We start from the raw sequence: 25,561 nt of genomic DNA, 5'->3' as shown, positions 1-25,561 counted from the left end.
TGAGTCAGAGCACAGATACTTGAATCTTTCTCCTTGTGGCTCTGTCAAGCATCCTGTCAAGCAGCCACTTGGGCTGTTCCTCCTTACCCTGCTGTTGTATTGTACACCTGCTCAGGCAATCTCTACTCTTCTCCACATCCGCCTCTCTACAGCAAGTATTGAAAACCAGCCTGTGTGGTTTCATAATACATTGAAAGTCTGAGTTTTAATAGAATTTGAGGACACCTGAAGGCACTGTGCTCTCTCTGAATATAGTAGGAAGGTGCACAAACCCTTTTCACAGACAGAACGCTAAAACAACACTCTTGCTTGATCCTAGCACAGTGGTACGACCACCAAAGATACAAATTTGGATTCTTTATTAGTGTAAATTGACACAATAGCTTGTTTCACTTCAACTTATATATTAAAAAGGAAAATCTCTAGATTTAGCTTGGGATGATTTTTATTTATTTATTTTTAATTTTACTAGTTTTTGTTTAGGTTATGGAAAGCAGGTAAGACAAGCTTACCTTCCATACAGTGATTTACAAAATGTTTAAAAGCAGACAGGAAAAAAAAATATGCTTAGTGTGTAGAAGGCAAAAAATAATACCACCACTCTTTGAGAACCTGGGGATGATGAAGCTTAAACAGCTTTAAATATTAAATATAATATTTTTTGCAGTAGTCCAGAGGCAGAACATGGATACATCCATTGAATGTATAGAATGGAGCAATAGCCTGATAAAAATAGGAATCAAAGACAAGGGGTTCAGAATGAAACTTGGATTACATAGAATCACAGAATGGTTTGGGTTGGATGAAACCTTAAAGATCATCCAGTTCCAATGCCCCTGTCATGGGCAGGGACAACTTCCACTAGACCAGGTTGCTTAAATCCCCATCCAGCCTGGCCTTGAACGCCTCCAGGGATGGGGCATCCACAGCTTCTTCGGGCATCCTCTTCCAGTGCCTCATCACTCTCATAGTAAAGAATTTCCTCCTTATATATGATCTAAATCTACACTCTTCTAGTTTAAAACCATTACTCGCTGACAAAGAGTCCCTTCCAAGCTTTTATGTAGCCCCCTTTAGGTATTGGAAGGCTGGTACAAGGTCTTCCTGAAGCCTTCTCTTCTCCAGGCTGAGCAACCCCAACTCCTTCATCCTGTCTTCACAGGAGAGGTGCTTCAGCCCCTTGATCATCTTCGTGGCCCTCCTCTGGACTTGTTCAAATACTTGAACTTATTCAAATACTTCCACGCCCTTCTTGTGCAGGGGCCCCTAGAGCTGAATGTAGTGCTCCAGGTGGGGTCTCATGAGAGCAGAGTAGAAAGGGAGAATCACCTCACTTGCCCTGCTGGCCACACTGCTTTTCATGCAGCCCAAGATATGGTTGGCTTTCTGGGCTGCAAGTGCACATTACTGGTTCATGTTGAGCTTTTCATCAACCAACGCCCCCAGGTCCTTCTCATTAGATCTGCCCTCAATGTGTTCTCCACCCAGCCTGTATTTGTGCTTGGGATTGTCCTGGCCCAGGTTCAGGACCTTGTACTTGGCCTTGTTGAACTTCATGAGGTTTGCACAAGCCCACCTCTCAAGCCTGTCCAGGTCCCTCTGGATGGCATCCCTTCCCTCCAGTGTGTGGACTACACCACACAGCTTGGTGTTATTGGCAAACTCGCTGAGGGTGCACTAAATCACGCTATCCATGTCACCAACAAAGATGTTAAACAGTGCTGGTCCCAATACAAAACCCTGATGAATGTTGCTTATCATTGGTCTCCCCCTAGATTTTGAGCCATTGACCACAACTCCTTGAGTGTGACCATCCAGCTGATTCCTTATCTACAGAGTGGTCCATCTGTCATATCCATGTCTCTCTAATTTAGAGACAAGGATGTAATGCAGGACATTATCAAATACTTTGCACGAGTCCAGGCAGATGATGTCAGTGTCTCTACCCCTATCCACCAATGTTTTAACCTTGTTGTAGAAGACCACCAGATTTGTCAGGCATGATCTGTCCTTAGTGAAACCATGTTGTCATTACTAACTTGTTTTTGTGGTTCTACCCTGCTGGGCAGCTGAACTCCACCACAACCTCTCTCTCGCTCCCCCTCCTCAAGGGCAAGTGGGAGAAAATACGATGGAAAGGGCTCAAGAGTAGAGATAAAGACAGGGCGATCACTCAGCAATTATCATCGGGGAAAAAGAGACTTTGCATAGAAAGATTAATGTAATTTATTGCCTATCACTAGCAGACTAGAACAGTGAGAGACTAAAAAGAAACTCTTCAGTTTCACCTTGTCCCCATCCACCCTCTTGTACCTTCTTCCCCCAAGCAGTGCAGGGGAACAGGGAATCGGGACTGAGGTCAGTCCCTGACACTTCATCTCTGCTGCTCCCTCACGGTCCCTTCCTGCCCCTGCTCCCCGTGGGGTCCCTCCCACGGGATGCCGTCCTTCCCAAACTGAGCCTGCAGGGGCTGCCCACAGGCAGCAGCTCTTCAAGAACTGCTCCCACACAGCTCCGTACCGTGGGGTCCATCCCCCAGGAGCAAGCTGCTCCAGCATGGGTCCCCCACAGGCGGCAGCTCCCCTCAGGCCCCCTGCTCCTGCGTGGGCTCCTCTCCACGGGCTGCAGCTCCAGCCCAGGGGCTCTCCATGGGCTGCAGCCTCCTTCAGGCCACATCCTGCAGCCTCCATTCAGGCTCCACCGGGGGCTCCTCCATGGGCTGCAGCGTGGAGATCTGCTCCATGTGGGACCCATGGGCTGCAGGGGGACAGCCTGCTCCACCAGGGGCCTCTCCACAGCCCGCAGGGGAACTGCTGCTGCCTGCCTGGAGCACCTCCTGCCCTCCTGCTGCACTCACCTTGGGGGGCTGTAGGGCTGGTTGTCAATCCCCTCTCCCAGCTGCTGTAGCACAGATATTTTTTTTTCCCTTTCCTTAATTCTGCTGTCCCAGAGGCCCACCCAGTGTCACTCCCTGGCTCAGCTCTGGCCAGCAGCAGGTCCCTTTTGGAGCTGGCTGGAGCTGGCTCTGATCTGACATGGGGCAGCTGCTGGGCTCTGCTCACAGAGGCCACCCCTGCAGTCCCCTGCTACCTAAACCTTGCCATTTAAACCCAATACGATTGTGTACATAATGAAAATTCGAAATAGGTATCTTAAATTCTGCGTATTATCATCCCATTTGTATATTAGAAAAAGAAAAGTAACATTTTATGCGGACAGGGGGAGAGCAGTAAGGAAGAAAATCTGATTGAAGTCTGTTTTATGTGTAGCGGGACCTTCAATTCAACTTATTTTTGTGGGAAATTAAGCCTCCATAGGTTTTGCAGAAGCAAGAAAGTTTTATGAATGTCTTCAGTTGTTACTGATGTTTTAGTAAACCCCAAACAATTTAACTGTATATTTTCTGTACAAAGTTTTTGTTGTTATAAATCCAAATTTGCTAGTTTTTCTCAGAAATCTAATGTCCAATCTTTATCCTTCAGTTTCTAGCATTTGTCCAAACCAATTTGTCCAACCAAAGTCAATACTTTACTCTGATTTATCAGATATATCAGTTTATTGTTATATAAGTCAACATTTACCTGCAACAATACAGCAGTTTACATACATCTTGAACTATTTGTATGCATAGTCACAGTCATTTCTCTCTCCATGCCCGTATCCCACTGTAAACAGCACAGATTGAATAACCTCTGAAATACCTGGTGTGATGCAGTGCTCTTTGTGAAATTGTGTAACTCTTAAATTGATGGAAATGTATTTGGTCAAGTTCTTTTTTCCTTTATCTCTGCCACCTGGCTAAGAATGTTGCACTGAAGTCTTTCTGGGTTCTGCTGAAAGAAATGCCCTCCAGCCACAGGACATATGAAAAAAAGAATGGGCTGGTCAGAAAAGATGGGATATTTGCTTTTTGCCCTGTAGCTTAGGCTTTGGCACTTCAGAGCAATGATTACAAAGTCCTGTTTACTGCCAACTGAGAAAAATGTCTACTTTGGAAAGATTTTCTGGGAAATTTAGCTGCAAGAATCTAGCAAATTTCTACCAAGAATGTACAAACTGTGATATGAGTGGGGTGTTATTATTCTTATTAGTTTATTTTATAGTTTAGTTTTCTTTAGATCACATTTGGGGAAGATTCTCAGCATATAAAAAAGGTATGTTTTGTAACACAAAGCTACCCTTCTATGTAAATTTTGTGTTCTTAATCCAACTCATAAGAATGTCTCTCAAGAGTTTTCAAGAACTTCTTTGTAACTTTAAATAAGATGATGTTGCTATTATAACTTAATACTCAGAAATGGCTGTACTTTTTACTGAAATAAAAACAATCATTATGAAGTCATTCTGAGTCATTAACTTGATATTGATACTGCATTTGGAATATGTACTGAAAATAGATTTCTATAATGGGAGAAGTCACATACCCATATTGACTAGTGACATTACAAACCTCACAAATACTAAAATGATCTTGATGTTTAAACTCTTAGTCACATAATAGAAGTGTATTTCCTATTAAATTTATCTAACCTGAACCTTGTTTAACTGACAGATTTGGAACTTTTGGTGTTATAATTCTGGGGGTATAATTTAGACTAACATTATGCTCAGTTGTCCATGCAGTTCCTAGTGTTTGTTATAATCCTTTTCTGATCCATTAATGTGTTAAGTACAAGTGAGTTGGGTGTATGTATGAAAGTATTTCTGGCAGGAGTGGGGGCTTGCTTGTAATTAATAGATTCAGTATTTGGGTCCCTGATAAGAATGGAGATGTTTCTTCAGGGTATTAATATACTTCCAATGTAGATATCATTTGGGCAGCAGGAGTAACACTTTGATCATTTACTTCCATTTGCTTGCTATTCATCTTGATCAATTTAGGCTGTTTGCCATTTGATTACTTTATCGTTGATCTACTTAAGAATTTTCACCTCTTTAAATACATTTGAATATCACATCAGCTTTGTGTCTTTATTTCTAATGTCTTTACTTTTCTATGTAAGAAAGCTGACTGAACCATATCAAATATCAAGGTTTACTCAACTGGCTTGAACGGCTTTTTTATTTCAATCTTTGTTATGAAAAATAGATTTCTATGTATTATGCAAACTTTCAAGGGGTGGTGGAAAAATACCCTTTTTCTGCTACATTTCTTGGTCTATTGCAATACTTGTCAAACTGAAATAAGAGGTCTTAAGAGTTGTGGTGTTCATCCCAGGCTTAAGCATTCATCACCTGTCTCTCGTACTATAATCCATATGCTTGACTGCCTCCCTGTGTACCCAAACACTGGGCAAGTTCTGAGATTCATTCCCATGTCTACATTTATAATGGCACTAATCTGAGTTCTGGGATACCTAAATTAACAAAAAGTACATTTTATTTGAGAAGGCATGCTTTGAATCCCTGTCTTTTGCATTAGCACTAGCGCTTCTGTGAAACTGTGAAAGACAGGGCCAGAAGGCACTTTCTTAGGCTGGGTTGGAGGACTCGGGAGGACAAAGCTTTAGCATGTTATTTTTTCTTTTAGATCCAGTATTGGTCTAATGTGAAATGCTCATCTCCTGTTGACTTGTGTGAAGCAGTAGACTGCAGTCAGACACATTTTTCTTCTTGTGAGCTCTGTGAAACTTATCTTTCTGGTGAAGCCTTTCAGTGGAAGGGGTGAAACCATCTAGCTACCATCTAGATCATCCTTCTTCTTCAGCCTGCCCCCAACAAATCCCATTCTGGGATTTGGGAGCTCAGGGTTAAAACCCCTTTGGCTATGGCCTGCTTACCTGTCACATCACTAGCAAGGACTCTACTGACTTTGCTCCATGGCATTTTTTTAAGGCATTTAGGAAGTCTGAAGCATCTCAGCAAATTTCATAAGAACTGTCCTGAGTTGTTCTCCTGAACCAAAGCTTCTAAACTTAGAAGCATGATTTAGGTACTTAAATACTTTGATGAATATCCACTCTCATCTAGGTAAAGATTGTCATGCATTAGAAAAAGTCTACATTTTTGCATTTTTTTCTTCAGCTGTCATGCATTGTGAGTCTCCAGATCATTTGTCTTTGATTTTAGATGCATTTGGTGGTATTGCACTGAAAACTGTCCAGAGTTTGTCTCCTAAGAACTCTTTTTTTTTTCCCCCCCCCCTCACTGGCTTGAATAATTAGCGTAGGTTTACTTTCAAAAAACATAAAAGCAGGTGGAACTATTCCCATCTTTGCTGTTGTGATTGCTCAATCTCATTAATCTCTGAAGAATTCCTAAACCTCTGGATTGTAATAAGAACAAGATGAAACCAAACCTCAAATGAAGGTTCAGATTCTTTGGCTTACTATTTGATCACTCATTTCTCCCAGTCTGGTAGTGCCACTTTTATTATCAAGGTCACTAAACTAAAATGAGCAAAGTTGCAGCAGGTGGCCATTACGCAATCCTGATGAGTGTTCTTATGGATTTACAGAAAGACATAAATTACATTAAGTTTTGCTCATTCCAATGACAGCTGGCTTATATGTATGTATTTATCAACTAGGACAGAAGGTTGCTTTTTAAGAAATGCATAATTAAAAATTCAGTAGTTCAATAGCTGCTTTCAAGAGTTCTTACATTCCTTAGTTCTTTTTTTTTTTTTTTTTTTTTTCATGCAATTATTGCCTCCAGAACAATTTCAACCATCTTTCTCATGGCTTTCATTCCACATTTTAAGAATGAGAAATATCTGCTTAGAACAATCTGTGCTTTGGGTCCTTTGTTTTCATTCTTGCTGTTATCCTAGTAAATTAAAAAGTAAGGATTCATGCAGGGTTCCATTAGCAAAAAACATGTCCACTTCTTTCATGTTGTTCACAATGAACGAGTTTTGGTATTGAAACTACTATAATAACTTTTCCCTTTCGTAGGCAATTGTATTATGAATTGTTTCATGAAACACTTTTAAAGCAAAACTTTACAGCTGGGCATTATAAAATAAGTTTTAGAGAATAACAGTGAGATAGAAAATTGCTATACAAAATAGATCTCTTTTTCCATACTGGGATAAGTTGTTGAATTAGAGCTTAGTTTTTAACTCCTGCTAAATCAGCATCAAGTCTGGAGCTGCTCAAGTGAAGAAAACAGTATGAATGTGGATTGATAACAGTTAAAAGTGAAACCTATTGTTAGCCCTTGGGCTTCCAGTTGCCTTCTTGCTGGACATCAGGTTATATGCTTCTAACAGTTCAGTTGTGGTATAGGTCATCAAAGATTTATCATGTTCGTCTGGTGAAAGGAGCTTTAATAAGCTGGGATAGTTTGAAGAAGTTAAGAAAAATTCAGAAAACTTTATGTTTGACAGCTTATGAAGTTGCAGTGGAAAATATTCAAGGGTGGAGAACCTTTGGCAGGATTCAGCAACAAAACTGTAAGATACTGAGCTTTATTTTCATATTCCTTTTGTTTAAATTGCGATAAAGCAAAACAAAACAGAAATCAAAGTAACACCCTTATCAGTTTAAGAAGGGTATTCAGAAATGAAGGAAAGGCAGACCAAAGCCAAAATACACAGTTAGATAAATGTTGCTGGGTCAATATTATTGCTTCTCTTCTGCCATTAAAATAATACAGCCAAAATTATACAAGCAAAGAGACTGCACTAAAATTAATTACCAGTGACATTCACTGCTGTGCAAAGGATCGGCCTGAGTCTGTACACCACAGAAAGTGACATACAAGCATTATGTTGACCCTATGCCTTTCCCCTGTAGCATTTCCCTGCAGAAGTGCATTTAAACAAAACAAGCAGCACCTCTGCAACCTCTTCTCTGAGATACTTCGGTGCTCTCCCTACACCTTCCTGCGTTACGTTTCCAGCAGCACGGTGCTGAAGGAAGGCTGAGCATCCCCCAGGCAGGGTTGGGTGGGTATCCAGTGGAGCCACAAGGAGATACAGGGTGGCAGAAAGGGGGCTGGTGTCAAGCAGTGTCGTAGCAATGGGGAGGGGACCAGCAGAGGGGGCCAGAGGTGGGAGTGTTTCCACAGTAAGGGATGGAGCGCCACTTGGGCTGGAGATGCTGCTGTCCTTTCTTCTAATTCCTTGGTGGTGCAAACATGTAAGGTGCACCTGTGTGTGTTACTGACTTCGTTTCTAGTTAGATGCTGGGATGGTACAGGAGATGAAGCTTTTTTTCTCACACAAGATGCACTCATTTGAATGTCTTTTTATTAATGAGAGTAAAGTAGCAGCAGAATCACTGCTTATTCTTTCAAATATGTTGTAAAATTACATTCCAGTATCAGTTATTAATCCTGCAGTGCTAGCACAGATGCTGAGATAGGAAGCGAGTTTAAACTGTGATAGGGAGTGTGTTTACCATATACATCATTACATGACTATATTTCATTTTTCCTAATGATCTTTGGAAGATAGATTTTCAAAGAAAATCTAAGAAAGAAGGATAGCACCTATTTTTTCTTTAGGTGCTCTATTGTTATTTTTTTTTCTGATAATATCAGGTATTGAAAATTTCTGGTAAACTCCTTTTGAATTTCCACAGCTGGGGAGTGATGGAGTTAGTGACTGTAAGGGGAATGTGCTCATATGAAACTGAACAGCCCAGACTCCTGGAATCGCTGTCATTGAATGGCCCAGTGAATGGCAATCAGCCATCTGCTATTTCATCTGTTGTCACTTTTCTCCCCCCAGACTAGGGACAATGAAGAATTACCAAAGTCAATAGCTGATTTAATATGAGTCTCATAAAAAAAAAAAAAAAAAAAAAAAAAAAAAAGTACTGAAATCTAGGGGGATCTGGAATTTGATCAAATTTAGCTTGGAATGTAGGGTCTTAAAGGGAGACAAAGCTATTCTGAGTGTCAAGCCACCTAACACGATAGGACTTGGAAGGAATCCTGACCTGGCACAGGGAGCACAGGGTTTACCTTGAAACAGCATGCAAAACTGGACATGAAGTCCAAAAAAAAAAAAAAAAAGAGCCCAAAAGGTGAAGACACGAAGACACTAAAGCAGGGATAGGCCTTCAGGTACTTGCCCTTTGGAAATATCTCCATGCCTGTGTTGTGAAGATGAAGCCTGAAGCCATTTCCCTTCCTTATTTGACTTTGAAGAGCTAAGCTCTGGTAACTGGAGTGCCCTCTGTTTGGAGACGTGGGAAGGCTAGGCTCAGCCTGCTGAAGGCAGCCAGCACAGTCGCACAGGCTATGTATTTTGACTATGGAGCCTCAGCATCTGCTCTGAACATGCCCCCCAGCAAGGCAGAAGCAGAGGGGTCTGGTTCTGCCAGAACCAGCAGTGCAGAGGGGTGCAGGCTTGCACCGGCTCCTTACGAGGCTGAGAGCAAGCATGAAGTACTTGAGGTCAGCTGAGGCACATTGCAGAGGCTCCATGCCTCTGTGGCAAAACAGTCTTGTTCTCATTTTTAAAGTGGTTAAACAAGTGCATTTCCCTCAAATGCCAATGAGGGCTTTTACAAATGTGCTTTCTCTAGCATATTGTGTGCTGTTGGCTTTTTCATGCATCTTTTTGTTGGATGCCAATAGCACCTATTAAAATATTGCTGTGGATGCAGGATATAACTCCCTCTGCCACTAGTATTCAGTTTATTTTCCTGATTTCTGTTATCCTTTTAGATTCTGTCTATGTTGCAATGAATTTAGGCTTTGTGCCCAGGGTATGTCTATTTGTGTGAATATAAGATGGCCAGGGATCAGTACTTGCCCCCAGGACTGAGTGGCACTGACTGGAGTATGTCTAGGTTTTTAGTGTGAGCTGAACCTGTGGGAGATTTGCCTGGGAAGGAATAAGGTAAGGAAATCAGCTGGCAATGAAGCTGGTGAATGACAGGGAGTGCAGTGCTTGAGCTATGTCTGCAGTCCCCCAGTGTTCAGCTGTGTGGGTGTAATCACTGAGTTAGTGCTTTCTTTGAGGAAAGTCCAACAAATGCAGAACTGTGTGTATTTATTTTTACCCTTGAAAACGTTCAGTAATGGGTGACTGATTTCCATCAGGAGGGGTTTAGAAGGACTGGGTTTTTAAATCCTTGGTGAGCTCTAGCTTTCCTGCACAGCCCTGGAGGAAATATTGATGTCCTCACTATCTCAGCTTCTGAAAAAGAAAATGAAGTTTATAATTTTATTTACCTAATGAGGATGTCATAAGGATGAGTGAGTACCTTTCTGTGAAAATAGGCTACAGTAGTAGAGCAGTGTGTGGGTTCTCAAGCCTCAGGAGATACCCTAAAAATGACAGCGAAGGGGGACAGCTGGAACAGGACTTTTCTCCAACTGATTATGCCACCTTCCTTCTTACAAAGTGCTTCTTACCATCTCTTCTCTCACTCCCAGTTCTACATGAGACACTCACTTGTACCTGATCCTTCAGGCTGAGATGGGTATCTGTTTTTTCATCACTGCCCTGTCTTCTGTTTCTTTACAGCTGTTTCTGTGCTGAGTGACAACATGCATGCAAATATTAGGGTAACCTCCTCTTTTCTATTTTGCCAATGGCATAAAGGATGTTTCAAAATGCTCTTCCACTTTTTCAGCCAACAGGCTTTCTCACCATCTGTAAAACAAACTCTTTTTTTAATGCAGAGATTATTTGCATAAGGTATTATTATCTGCAATCTCTGAGAGTGCATTTATTTTCAGGAACAGGGAAGTTTAGCTTCTGTTTTGAATAAGCTAACACTCCAAAATGTATGCTTATGAAGTTGATTAATCTTTTATAATAGATGAAAAATACTAAGTATCATTATAATTTGTTTTATGAATTTTTCAGATATCAAATATTCTTAGGAGACCTTAATAGTGTACTTTATTATATTAAATACAGTCATTAACATATGGTCACAGGATTCATTTTTTCTTTTTCTGTTCAGTGATTATTCATTTCTATTTCTTTACTATTTCTACAGGAGTTAAGCTTGTCCTTGTGCATTTATCTTACTAAAATTACAAGTTAGTTCACAAGAAACCTTGGTTTCTTACCACATAGAACGACACTTCTGGAGACTCTTTCCCCTCCCCTAAGTAAATCCTAAACTGTCTGCTGTCTTTGTAAAACTTAAATTACAAGTCAGAGTGGGCATCCCTTTTTATAAAGGGCATATTTTGGGCATCCCTTTTTCTAAAGGGGCCAATTTTATGTACAGATAGTTAGGGATTATCAAAGCAGACTTTATCATCAGGCCCTGCCTGAATCAGGTTATGAACTCTATCTCTCTTCACACACCCTGTGTTTAGTGCAGTTGTGGAGTGGTGATAACTATCAGGATGTCTTTAGCAATGCTCTAAGAGAAAAAGAATTCAACAGACAAGTCCCTAAAGAAATGGTAGGCAGCAATATTCAACAAGAATGACTGGTCTTCCATCAAAAGGGATGGGTAAAGAAGAGCATATCCATGTTTGGTTTTCTAAAATAAGCAGTATTTGTTCTAATTTCATGCTTTGTTTCTAGTTGTGGCATGGATGATTGAATGAGAAGAGATAATTCATCAGTGCGGAATAAAGAGGAAGCATGGAGGGATCTGTGGGAACAGGCTATGGCAAACAGCTCCTGACCTTCCTTTTACTGAGTGTCAAAAGTTGTCTGGAATAAAGAGGACTGGAGCTAGCCTCCAAGGAGCCAAAATAGGTGCAGTGACACAGATAAATGTTTCCTCAGGGAGAGGAAATGCGACATGATTTTTCTTAATTGCGTGTTTTGTTTTTAGCGTGAGGTTAGCTGTCTGTTGTCTCACAGAACAACAAAAAAATCAATGAAATAATCTCCTAACACAGCCCGAAGGCAGCACTACGGTGAAGAAGATGAGCTTCCATCCTCTTTGCTCCAAGATGCCTGCTGAAGTTAGGATGAGAAGAGTTTTATTTATTTATTTATTGACTCAAAGTGTTCAGCTGACAATTGTATCTGCTTCCTGAAATATTTTGCCAGTGTTAACCTAAATAGCACTGGTGGCAATCTCAAAGTTGACTTTGCTTCTTTCCTTTGTATTTTCTCCATGTAACCATAATGCTTGTAGCTTTATGAAAGTGTCAAACCAAATTCTCCTGAAGGAGCAAGTTATTCAAAGCATTTCTGAACAAAAAAAACAGTTTGGAAAGTTCTTGGAAATGCATATTTTACTGCCATTGTAAATCTAATCATCCAGGGTTTTTGTCTGTATATTTATTTTGGAGGCCTTTTAAAGGTACTGCCTCAATGATGCTAGGGAAGATAAACTCATCAAGAGGAGAGAAAAGCTCAGAAGTACAGAAATGTTTCTTGAGCTCTTCCACCTCTCAGAACCTACTAATAATAACTGCAGAAGTTGGAGGTGGAACAGGAGCGTGGAGAATTGAAACAGAGCAGGTTGCAGAAGAGTGAGAAGATGAGCCATAATGTCCTGTCCCTTAGGCCCTGAAACCCGCTGTTGTGGGTCATGTGAAGCAAATCCCTGAAATTCAGCTCCTGAACAACTTCTGAAAACATGATAGCTCTGCATTGGTAGAGCTACTTCAGGGCAAGTTTGTGGCAGCCCTTATGGTGAGCTCCACTCCTCCCAAGCCATGCAGAAAGTGAACTTTTAGGATGTATCTGATAAATGTTGGCTTCACAGAAGTCTTGTGTTGGTCTTGTTGAGACAAAAAGGGTTTTGCATACACACTACCAATGAAGTGCGTTATTTATTTTACCAGGTTTACTCCAGCAGACTTAATTTATTCCTTCCTGCATTATATGTTAAAATGGAGAAAAAAAAAAAAGTGTTTATGGTTCAAAATGGCTTCACTGGAAAGTGTTAGGCTCCCCCTTCAGTTCCTCTCCACAGTATATCTGAGAGTTTGTTACAAATTTTTGAAACTAGAATGCAAGTTGCACTGGTGATTCAAAAACAAATAGTGAGGTAACACTTTAAGACTTACAGGTCTCTCCCGGAGTTGCTGTGATTCCTGGCTTTTTGTAATCTCTGTACAATGCAATCTGGGAAACAAACAGCATACATCATGCAGCAATTGCTGTGGGAGTACTTATTTCCACCAAGATAAAATCTAGCCATGAGCACAGCCTGTTCTCCTTCAAATGATCAAAAGCTGATTCCAAGGGCTTCCCACCCAAACAGATGACAATTGTCTCCTTCTTGTGGTCTGTTTATGCAGGGTAAGATATCACAAATCAGGGAAACTGAAGGTGGGCTGTGCACCTTGGAATTACTCTTAGTATTTTGAAATCAGGTGTGTGAATCTTCTGGTTCAGGAAAAAGAAACCACTCTTTCCTTATTTCAGGGAGCATTTCTTCTTTCATTCGTCACACAACTAAAGAGGAGACTGAATCAGACAACCCTTTGCAGGGTAATCTTTGGCAATTCAGCTGTTGATTAAATTTATACCTTTCAACAGAGAGCTTGGCTGGAAAAAAATATTCTTTTATTGAAAATGGACTTCAAGTGCACCATATTGCAGACTAAACAAACAGATATCATGAGTGTCACTTCAATCTCTGGGACATTTCTTATAAAACAAAGTATCTCAGAGCCTTCTTTTTGTACTTTTAATCTGAGCATGGCAAGGGCATGTAGAAATAACATTTCTGGGAGTGTTTAGTGCGTGCTGTAGGATATAGGAGGAGGGAAACTCCCACCCTTCAAAGGTTTTCCTCTACTGAGAGGGTGGTGTGGTGTGCTGGGAGGACAGCAGAGCCATGTTGAATGAGAAAGAAACAAATTTCTGATGAAGACAAGGACTTGGTAAGAGGTTCAGAGAACTGAGGCTGAAAATGACATTGAATTATACACCAAGGCTACAGCTGTGAAGGATCTGACCAGGCTGATGTAAAAAAGTGGAAATGACAGACAAAAGTTACAGGCACTTGCTATCACAGGAGACTGAACTTTGACTGCTTTGTGTTCTGCTTCTAAAGGGAAGTTATAAACTACAAAGTTTCTTCTGTTTGAGCTGTGAAGTTTCCTCTCATTTCTCTCCTGCTTCCCTGAACAAATGTGTCTAATTTTCTGTAGTATTGTTTATACTGTTTGAATTTTAAGGATTCTACTTTTTTTTTTTTTTTTTTTTTTTTTGGGGGGGGGGGGGGGGCGGAATACTTCATACAAAATGGTTTGCAATGAAATATAAAAGGGAACTTATTTATTTCCAGAAGAGTTAAAGACTTTCAAACAGGATCACCCACTTTGGTGCAGTCAACCTTTTTTTTTGTAATTAAAGGTGATTTTATCCTTTATACAGTTTATTGGGCTAATTTCAAGTTTATGGGAGCAGCATCTGCAGTGTTTTGAATTATTACATAACAGATGCGGACGACACAGAATGGTCATAATTACATTGGACTCTATTTATTTAGATATTTTTAGTTGATTGTGTACTAGCCTCATAGAAATCCCAGTAACAGGTTTAATCAGATAGTCTTACTCCATCAACAAACAAAACATAGCCTCAACAATGAAAAAAATAAAATAAAATTGGGGAAGAATTGGAGAAAATACTCCGAAAAGATCAGGAAAATAGCAATAGTTGTGAAGCTTAGAGGCTTCATATAATGTGGGCAAATAGTGTCTTGTGGTGGTGCTACTTTGTCTGATAGGCAATAGTAAGAATCTGGAAAGCATCAAGCAGGAAATTCTTGCATGTCTTCCAAGAACAGGACTCTTGATTTTGTCATTGCTGTTACTGTTGTTGTAAGGAATTGTGAAAACACAGAAAATGAGAAGGCTGCAGCAGAAGCAACAAAGGCATACCATACTATTATCTATAGTCATTCAAATAGATCACCCAACTGTGACAGCCAATTAAATAGTATTTTCTAGGATTAACCCACAGCTAAAATGATATATCATGGTTGGAGAAAAGCTTCATGTATTGCCAACACATGTAAACTCCTCTACTGACTGAGAAAACAATTGAAGACCTGGTTGAAAACAGTGTGTTTTTCTCTATGACTACAGATGCCTCAAACGACAGCACTTTCAAGGTGTTTCCAATCATTAGTCATTACGCACAGTTGGAGGGCAGATAATTCACTGCTGGCTAGATTTTTAAGGCACTAATGAAACCATACTAAGAATATTTGAAAATGTGTAAAATATGCTAAAATCAAGTAGAATTAATCCAATGAGTCATTATTTGCAGCTGATAATACTGGTGTTACCTCTTGGCTATGTCCCTCTGCCCACAAATCAATAGAAAGAAAGAAAGAAAAATTGTCTCTAGCTTACTGTTCTGTTCATAACCATAAAGCAAACAAACAAACCCTCTAATTAAATCATCATTTTATTTGGAAAAAAAAAAAAATCAGTCACTTTTTCTCATTATCTCAAGACATTTTTCTCAGCAAATGTTTCAGATCTAAAGGAGAGCTTAAAACTTGAATGGAAATAAATATTCTCCATGAGATGATTAATTGCTGCAGTATAGGTGCAAGGCTCATAATATGTTTTCCTGGATTTGGATGTTACTTCTGAAAGTTAAGTGAGTGTTGTGAAACACCAATTTTAAAGTTCTCTATATGAAGATAATTGGTTGGAGGTGCTAGAGTTTCTCAGTAACAGAATGTTACTTTCATTGCTTTCAGATTGTACTGAATATTTCTAAGTAAGTCTTAAAAGTAGAACAAACTGACTTTTTACATCATGACAAGTATAAGATAATGCAGTCACCTAAGGTTAAATAGGAAAAAAAAAAAAAAAAAGAATTGATTACAGTTTCTTTGGTCATAAGCTAGTCATCATGGGGGAAAATAAAGAAAATAGATACTTTACTCAGCTACACATTAGCTGCTAGATACAAAACTTTGTATTTTGATACGATCTAACAAAATAAATGGATTTAATTTTACTGAAAAGTATTAGACTTTCCAGAAGCAATAAAAAATATTGAAAATATAAAATTTCTTAAAAAGGTCTGACGATGTGAATATAGAAATTCAACTGAGTATTCATGTGTATCAGTAGGCTACTTTTGGGAAACATTCTCATGTTCTAGTTTCACCTTCTTGCTCTTTCAATTTCTTAAATTCATTTCATTTACCATGTTGTGAACACAGCACAGAGGGAAAAAATGTTTTCCTTATATAATCAGATTTGGGAAGATTGTAGAACCCTGCTGCAAACAGATCCCATTTTGATGAACTTTATAAGCATAAGAAATTTAAATTATAAATGTAACACGCTCTGTGAAATTATTTTTAAAAGCCAAACATAATGACATCTATTAAAGTTGATAAAGTATTTTTCTATCAATGCCTTCAAGTTTATAATTGAATTTTGCATTGGAGAACTTTTATATTATTTCAGAAATATGTGCTATGCTGAAGAAAACAAGATTTCCATAGAATTTTCCTTCCTCTTAACAATGAGACGTATTTTTTCCCCATAGAGTTGTCCCTTACATCTTCTCAACAGGAAGATCGTTTCAGAAGTGTACCTGTGGTGGAGCATAGCTACAATTAACATATCCAGATACAGTGTGAATACATGGTATAAGCAAAAAAAATCTTAAGCTGGTTTTGGTAGCATGATAAGATAGATGCTTGTAAAACAAGGAAACATGGCAACAGAACACTTTACTGTATGTCAGCTTGGCATCATTTTTTGAGAATGCTGTTTCACCTTTCTGCAGTTGAGAAGCCCTATTGAAAATGTATTATTATTATTGTTAATTTCTTCCTGTGTTCATTGTAATAATCAGTGCTTGCTGCCAAAGATTAAACAGGAAAAGAAAGAAGCAGAAGGGTATTAGTAACACTTCTGGTATGGTGGTAGACAAGCACATAAAGACCATTATTAGAGCTATAGGATGTTGCTTCCTTTCACTGAAGCATCCTTTCACTGAAACCCTGACTTGCCTGAACATTCTAAGTGCAACCATCACCTTTCCTAAAGGTTTTTCTTTGAATATAGTCATTCATCTAAATGGCAGCTATTAGCTAGCAAAGGAAAAGCATTCTTTTGTTGTATTATATTGTATTGGTCTATATGTGGGAACAACACAGAAACCTTTCTTCTGGCTGTTTCTTGTTGGATGCTGTGTGTTCGAGATCATTGTACCAGCTTTGTGCAAAGCAGTATATGCAAGCTTTTGACTTCACTGGGAACTGAGTATCTGTTTTCAGTGAAGATAATGGTAATTTTGCTGAAGTGTGCCCAGCAACTAACTCCATTAGAAGTGAAGAACTGAGTGCCAGTCTAGAAACTGACCTCGGTCTCTTCCTTGTAGAGGGAATATCATACCCCATTATCTGCTTGGTTGAAAACTGAAGCAGTTACAAAGAGTAATATAAAGGATGTACTGATCTAACATCTGCTCCTAAAAAGGATTAATGTAGAGAATATAAAATATGAAATTGAAATTCAGATATTAAATGGAAATGTATGCTTTTTTGTACTGAGAAAATTTGTCTTGTAGGGGCAATTTTTTTGTACATTCTGAACTAAGCATTGTAAATATTTTAAATAAAAAATAAGGGTAAAATGATGACAAAAATAAATGCAACTGATTTCAAATTTTCATCAACTTTCCTTTTTGAAGTATTACTTTGCTTTTTATGACCAAGGTTTGAAAGTAGAAAAGTGTATTGCTAACAAAATAAACGCCTAAATACCTCAGAAAATCTGTGAATCATTTAATCAGAGCTGAAACATTTTTATTAACGTGCAGAGCTACAGTATCCTATTGGAGAGATATTTTGAAGAACGATCATTTCTGAGGTGTTTTAATTGCAATAACAAGTGAAGGAAAAGCAGAGTGGGAGTTGGACAGTAGTGTTAGCATGGTCCTGCTTCTAGGCTAACGTAATCTGTTTCTCAGCCAGAGTAGTGTACTTGGGTAGAAGCCACACTGATGCACCTACACTGTTCCTGGTGCCCACTGTGCTCAAATCTAGCTGCAGTACCTTTCAAGACATAGTACCACATAGCTCAGGGGCTTTCTTTCCTTTGGTGTGGGAGAAGTCCTAAATATTATAAATCCTAAAATCCTAAATATCATTACATACGTACAATCTACCAGAAGGGAATTATGTCTAACCCTATATTTAGTAAACATTTGAGAGCCAAAATAAAGCATTCATATAAAATAACCTCAAATATGAATATCATGCAAAAACCTGTCCTGTGAAAAGACAGCACTGTCATTAGCCAGCTGTATACAAATGGTCTTTGATTCTATAAATACTGATTCTCACATGTGAGCTAAAAAAAGCAACTCTACTCACTCAGCATTTGGAGAAACCCATAGACATGTCTGGCATATGCTTTTCTATAGAAGCAGTGTGCCAAACTAACTCTTGTCACTGGACTTTCAAGGATAAAATAATAGAGTTCAGCGTAATAAAACAAGATCAGCTCTCTGGGTAGCAATAACAGTGTGCTGTGTACAATACAATGCAGCCTTTAAGTGTGTGAAGATGTGTAACTGTGATCAAGATGAAAGAGTCTCTTCAGATTCAAATCTGTCTGCTTCCCTGAGAAAATCAAGTTAAAACAATGAAAAACAGCAGCGACATAAACTACAAAGAAATGTGGTCCTTAATTCATTTGGTGGCTTGGCTTTTATTCCTAAGGTGATCTATTATTTGATACTTGGATACATGCTAGCACCACTAGTATTGATCACCTATTGATCATTTGCCATTTAGAGATGAGAGGCCGAGAGCATATTTTGGATTAGTATTACAGTATCAGTGAGTTAGGTTTACTGGTGTTACAGCATCAGCTCTAAAAGGATAGCCTGTCAAAAATTTAATAGCGCAGGAGCACCAGATGGCTCTTAACAAAAATGCTGTCCTCAGTTCAGACTACAAGCTCTTCTAACTATCTATAAATAAAACAATATAGAATACTGTTGGTATAATAGCGTTTCTTTTTACATGTTCTCTTTTAAATGAAAAATCTGGGAAGAGAAAAATGAAAATGCAATAAAAGCAAGTTCAGAGCAGTCAAAAGCAAAGACATACTAGAGAACCTAAATTCTCCAGAGCCTAAATTCTCCTTTGTTTAAATATACCAAGAGTGCATGCACCAGGTGATTTAAAGAGACTGCTTCCTCTGGTGTAGCTCAGCCCCTGCATTAGCCTGCATTGTAGGGCACACACTTTGCATCATGCAAGAAAATGCTGTCAGTCTTGTGGATGCAACCTGTACTGCAACACTGAGAGGGTCTTTCTTGACGTGATCAGATGTCTTCACAAGATTTGGAGATAAAGCAGTCTGGAAGGATGGTAAAGAAATGGGACTAATGCAAATGTGAGCTTTCCTGTCTTCAAATGACTTCAGGTCACAATGCAAAACTGGTTTTAGCACAGTTTCTTCCATGGGGTATTAAATGCATATATCAGTGTATTGAGGTATTCTGGTATACACTTCTATCTGTATGTCTGTGTATAGTTAGCATTGTTATACCTACTATGCCTGCATACCTACAGTAACGAAAAAGTAAATGGGGAGTGAAAGAAAGGATGAGATTCATTTAAGCTATGATATTCATCTGTTCAGGGCAGAAAGTTAGTGGCTGCACACCTCTTAGCATTTTAGGGGGTCTTTAATGAAGCACAAACATGCCTTTTCAATTCTGCTGTAAAAGAGTAGTTAAACAGTTGGTAACAAACAGAATAATTAATTTTTTGAATTTACACATACACACACACAAGGCATTGCCAAAGTCAGAGGAATTTGTCATTCCCCAGTTTACCTGTGCTGTTCTTGTTCATTTTTCACACGTTTTTCATCATTCTGCCCTATGACAAAGAAGTCTCTACAGATTGTATCTTGTAGCTATAAATTTTTAGAGAAAATGGAAAAGAATGAGCTAGTGCAGAAATTACTACGGCATAAGACAAAAGTAAGAGAGGTTGTTTTGCTTGTTTTCTAAAGAAAAAAAAAAAAAAAAAAAGTTGGTCACAATAAATAAGAAAACACAGTTCCCTTACCCTGAATGTATCTTGCTACCTTATGTCCAGATAGGCCTTACACAAGGTCAAATAGTAATGAGAAGTATGGAACTGATTTCAATTTATATATCATGCTTTCATTGCAGGAATATCAAATTGATATATTTTTTGCCCAGACGTGGACAGACAGTCGTCTTCGCTTCAACAGCACCATGAAAATACTGACTCTGAACAGCAACATGGTTGGTTTGATCTGGATCCCGGACACGATATTTCGGAACTCCAAGACAGCAGAAGCTCACTGGATCACCACCCCCAACCAGCTCCTCCGGATATGGAACGATGGCAAGATCCTGTACACCCTCAGGTGAGCAGTCGGAGCACGAGGTGAAAGCTTCTCACACCGTTGGCTCCAAAGTAATTTTCAGCATTCTCCCTGTTCTGCTCTGCTGTTTTCTTCCTGATGCTTACCTGACCTTTCTTGACAAAACACTGAAATATTCAGGTGTAAGCACTGCAGTTTAGAAGCAAAGTCTTGTCTTTTAAAAATGAAACTCTAAGTACTGGAAACAGGTCTGTGTAAATTGTAGAAGTAAATTTTTTCAGGGTTTGTAATAAAATCAGGAGCATGCAGTCCATAAAACCTGCCAGAAACCTTTCTGATCAGAGTTAGATGCAGGACTGGATAAAATATTTCTAAATTCATGCTAATGCCAGTACTTGATTCCTCAAATAAGTCACGCTGAAAGATAGTCTGTCACATCTCATCACAAGGGTGAATTGCTGCAGGAAAGGCTTTTAGAATTTTTCTAATCTTTGTGATACCATCGACTGTATGGTATTAGAAATACTGTATATATTTGCATGAAAAGAGCCTGTGGAAATCAAAATGTTTACTTATGGAAGAGATGAATTGTTCAGAAGGGAGTTCTGCCATGAGCCAGACTCCACAAGGCAAACTTTTTCAGAAACATCTTTCATGCTACATTTTCTGCACTGATTGTGTTCAGCCTTCGCACAGCAATAGCATATTCTGGTCATAGTTGCAACTGCAGTTGGGCTCCAATGGCAAGTTTTTGGCAAATAGTAAGAAATGAATTAAACGATTGGAAATGCTATTGACATTTTTAGCATACTTCCCTTCTTAGGCTTGCTCCTCAGTGACAGAGCTCTTGCTTATTTCAGTAGCTGTTAGCTGAAGACCTTGGTGATTAAATTGACAGCTCTCATCACCTCTTGTGCTTTTGCTTGTTTGGTTTGTTTGTATGTTTGCTCTGTAGTCTTATTTCAGTTTTTCAGGGCAAGTTGCATATCTCCCTAATGATTGTTAGACTTTTACTTACGTAAAACTAATGATTGTTAGACTTTTACTTACGTAAAACTATTTGTCACATGGACTGCAAAATTTGCCTAAAACAACTAAAAATGGATTACTATTTGGCCAAGTTTGAATGGGCATTTTTAATCTGTGAAAGCTATTCTGAGTCCTTTTCTGCATTTGTGTTAGCCTCCTTTTTCTCACAGGAGAAGCTGTTAGAATGATCACTGCTCACAGATAACACTCTTTAATTCAGAAACAACTAATTTGTTTGACTTAGGTGACCACACAGAATCAGTATGGCATGGGAGCAATAACTATGGCATATCTAGGTTCCGTGATGTGTTGATAAAACATTCCGTATTCAGGAGAAAGTACAGTTCTGTGTAAAAGGTTCAGTCTTGCTCCTTGCCTTTCCTGCTTCTTGCCTGCCTAATTTTTTTTCCCTCTTCTTGCCTGCCTACTCCTGCTGTAACACCCCAGATCCTCTTCTAGCATCAACACAAATTTCCTCCTAAGTGACCTTCTCCAGGACACGGAGATTTTCTCCATCCCATCCCAGATATGATACACAGATCTTAACCAATTCATTTAGTTAGATTTTGAGAAATAAAAACAAAATGAAACAAAACAAAACAAAACCACCACCACCAACAACAAAAAAAACATGCCTCACACCTGCTACATAAATTCAGGCATGTAATTAATGTAGTGTCTGTTTCCTGAAAAACACTGGACAATAAACAAGCACTTAAGTTAATCTACTACTACTGTAGATTCACTTTGCAATCTTTCAGAATAAAGATTATCAGTTTATAATAGTCATTTTTATATCAAGTCCTTTCATAGTGTCCTTTGTGCTAGGATATGACACAAAAAAAGTTTTCAAATGGGGCCGAAGGCCTTCCTGCTGATTTATGTTTGCAACATCTGTATAGCTGAGATGTATACAAAGTTTTTATATATTTTTGAGAGATATCCCAAAATGACTGAACAATTTTTAAGTTCACATTATAATATAAATTAATTAAGGGACTATTCCCAATCCCATCAGATTCTTTATGAGGTTTTAATTTTGTGGAATTGCATACAACCACATCAGCCACTTTTCTGGTATTTTTCTAATGGTTAGTTGTTTCCATCTTTAATGATAAATTCTATTATAAGTTTGATATGTTCTTTAATGGTAAATTGTCTTGATTGGTGTTTGTCAAGAAAAACATATGCACAGATTTCTTGGGATCAGGAAACTCTTAGTGATGTTATTGAAATTATTTGTGTTTTTAGATAATAATTGTTTTGGAGTAGGTCTAAATAGCCAATAGACAATTTGCAAATATCAAAGCTCTCTTGTATGACCACTTAAGGTTGCCCAGCTTCCTCCTCTAGCTGTTCATTCTGCTGGTGTGTAGTGACAGTTAACTTGATTTCTCTCCATAGGCTTACCATAAATGCTGAGTGCCAGCTGCAGCTACACAATTTCCCAATGGATGAACACTCATGTCCACTGATATTCTCTAGCTGTAAGTACTGTTTTGACTCTTTATTGTTGTATATGAGTGGCATGTAGAGACGTGAATTTGTTTCTGATTTCTGTTAGGTTTCTCAACCGTTCCAGAACAGGTATAGGAAACTTAGGTTTGCTTAATTATTCAGATGATTTTTTTTTGTTTCCTCTCAAGCATTCCTGGTTGAGGAATTTATACCATGAAGTTTTCCATAGATTTACTCTTTTATTTTTGCTAGCACCAGCCTTTTTATTTGATCCTATAGTCACTTTCAGCATGAGCTGCCATTCCTCATGCCATTCCTTGCTATATTAATCTATAAAATCATATGACATCTAAATGGAAAAAGAAATTGCAGTTTTCTTGAGGAGGTGCACAGTTTAGGGATAAGCCCAGTAATCTCTGAATATGTGAATTTATAGCAAGTGGCATGGTAAAACCTCTGTTCCATGATCTAAAGTAAATACAGTAGACACTTAAAAACTCATTTCCCTTTTATTTCTTAGCTTGTCCAGTAATCCTAATGTTGAATTGTATGTACTGTTGGTATATTTTAAACCTACATAGTAGGCAAAACAAATGCATTACTGAAATGGATGGAAAACAAAAGTCAAGCAAGTTTAACTTGAGACCTAATATTACTGTGAAATTTCATTTCATGCTGATTCATTTGAAAAATCATGAGAGCTGTCTGCTCATAGGTACAGCTGCACATTAGTGTAATCCAAAGTTACACAACATAGATGTTTTACAAACAATTTTAAAAGGGTCTCTACTAAAGGTTTTTCTTTTGATAAACTACAGGTCTCGATATTTGTGTTTTCCAGAAGTGAATGGGAAAAGCATCGTATTGTCCTTTAATTGAGAAAATAGTATTTTCTTCAATCTCTCTTAAGAAGTGATAGAAGACTAACACTATTTAATACCTTCATAATAGATATACTGCTGTGATGGAAGTGTATTGATTTCTGTTTACAAATAGTATGCAGACAGTAGCACTCAATTAGAAACTGGATCTGGGTTTCAGCTAATCCAGTTTTCTTCTTTTTCCTCTGGAAAGTGTTTACAAAAAATCTGCCAGTGTAAACATCTTAATTCCCCCAAATCTGTTATCACTGTTTTGCTGGGTTTTATGATCTACATTGATAAGTGAGCCTGGGCAAAAATACACAGTTGTGTGCTTAATTTGGATATGTGCAATACCTGTATACTCAAATGGACAGGAGGCAAGTACCTCCTGAATGAGCTTTCCTGCTAATGAACACTTGTCACTGAACGACATGCACCTCAGCTACGTTTAGTTATTGCATAAAGCTGCTTTTGCCTTGTGGCAGACTACTGCTTATTTGTTGCAGTACTGGCAAAGGAGTCCCAGTCCAGGGATACTAATTAAATGTACCACAGAAATCTGATGGGTCCTGCATTAGCAATATCCAAAGAAGAAGGTGAACACTAACAGATAAGGAAACCACTTCAAACCTTACCTTCACTAGTAGCTAGTCAGTACTGAATGCAAGTAAGTAGTAAGTTATGCTCTGAGATTTTATTAAAAAGAAAAAAAAATAAAAAAGGAAAGAAAAAAGAGACAGGCTATCAGTGCCAACTTCAGAAGGCTCCATGGCAAAGTTTCAAATTACATCTTGATTTGAAGATACGCCCCCTAATTTAGATATATTAGCTTAGAGCCATTCTACCTTTGAAAACATACATGTGTTACCATCTAGGAGATGAAGGTTACATAGAATCAAGCAGAATCTGAGTGTGTCTGGGTTTGTTCTGTATGTATTCCTTATAATCTCTTGTCAGATGGAATAACATATGGAAGAATATTAAAATAATGTTTTATAGCTTTGAGAACCTCTTTGCTCATGTTGATAAGAGCCTATTTCTTTAACTTCATACCAAGTTTTGTTCCTTTCCATGAACTCTTTTAGCACGACTATTGTCGTAGGACATTCTCCTGTGTGACTGGTTTGTTTTCTTAATCTGTTATATTTTCAGTGTTACGCACATTCATAGCAGTCTCAAGATACATGATACACAGTGGGACTTTGAAAGTGAATGACTGAGTGAATGCCTGAATGATTTATTACTGCCTGCTATGACAAGTTTCTAAGGGGACAAGCTTATTACGCATTCCAAAATATATATCCTTGAATAAAATAGAAATGGTTGTAGAATTCACAGCGTAGCACCCCTTCCCTCTGAATCCCTTTTGTTTGTTCTCCTGCATGCAGACAAATCTTTGCAGCTTCCACTGTAAGCAAGCACAAAAAAAACACAAATTCTGGAAAATACTCCCTGCATCTCTACACAAACACAAACAAGATTATTATTATTATTTTTTTTTTTTTCTGGTTGGTTGGTTGTTTTTTACCTTTTTCATACATTTGCCTTGTTAGTTAAAAAATGTGAAACTAAGCTAAAATTGTTTCTAGAGGATTTTCCTCAAGTGCCAACAAACTTACAGCCTAACCCTTTCATTGCTCTGGGGACAGTTAATATTCCTTGGGTCCTTCTCGCTACAAGAAGGACATGGAGGTGCTCGAGCGAGTCCAGAGAAGGGCTACAAAACTGGGGAAGGGTCTGGAGAACAAGTCTTACGAGGAGCAGCTGAGGGAGCTGGGACTGTTTAGCCTGGAGAAGAGGAGGCTCAGGGGCAACCTTATTGCACGCTACAGGTACCTGAAGGGAGGCTGTAGCGAGGTGGGGGTTGGTCTATTCTCCCACGTGCCTGGTGACAGGACGAGGGGGAATGGGCTCAAGTTGCGCCAGGGGAGGTTTAGGTTGGATATTAGGAAGAACTTCTTTCCTGAACGGGTTGTTAGTCACTGGAATAGGCTGCCCAGGGAAGTGGTGGAGTCCGC

At 38.7% G+C, this 25,561-nt stretch overlaps 1 protein-coding gene across 2 annotated transcripts in view; it reads left to right on the top strand.

Moving 5' to 3' along the window:
• Window positions 1-25,561, top strand: part of GABRG3 (gamma-aminobutyric acid type A receptor subunit gamma3) — a 324,683-nt gene that overhangs the window by 152,371 nt on the left and 146,751 nt on the right. For both annotated transcript variants that reach the window (XM_035315282.1, XM_035315277.1), the window contains exons 4-5: window positions 20,015-20,235; window positions 22,627-22,709. In XM_035315282.1, coding sequence (XP_035171173.1) covers window positions 20,015-20,235; window positions 22,627-22,709 — 304 coding nt within the window. The remainder of the gene's footprint in view (window positions 1-20,014; window positions 20,236-22,626; window positions 22,710-25,561) is intronic.

This window comes from Oxyura jamaicensis, chromosome 1 (genome assembly GCF_011077185.1).
Source record: "Oxyura jamaicensis isolate SHBP4307 breed ruddy duck chromosome 1, BPBGC_Ojam_1.0, whole genome shotgun sequence".
Lineage (NCBI taxonomy): Eukaryota > Metazoa > Chordata > Aves > Anseriformes > Anatidae > Oxyura > Oxyura jamaicensis.
This window is presented reverse-complemented; position numbering and strand designations above follow the sequence as displayed.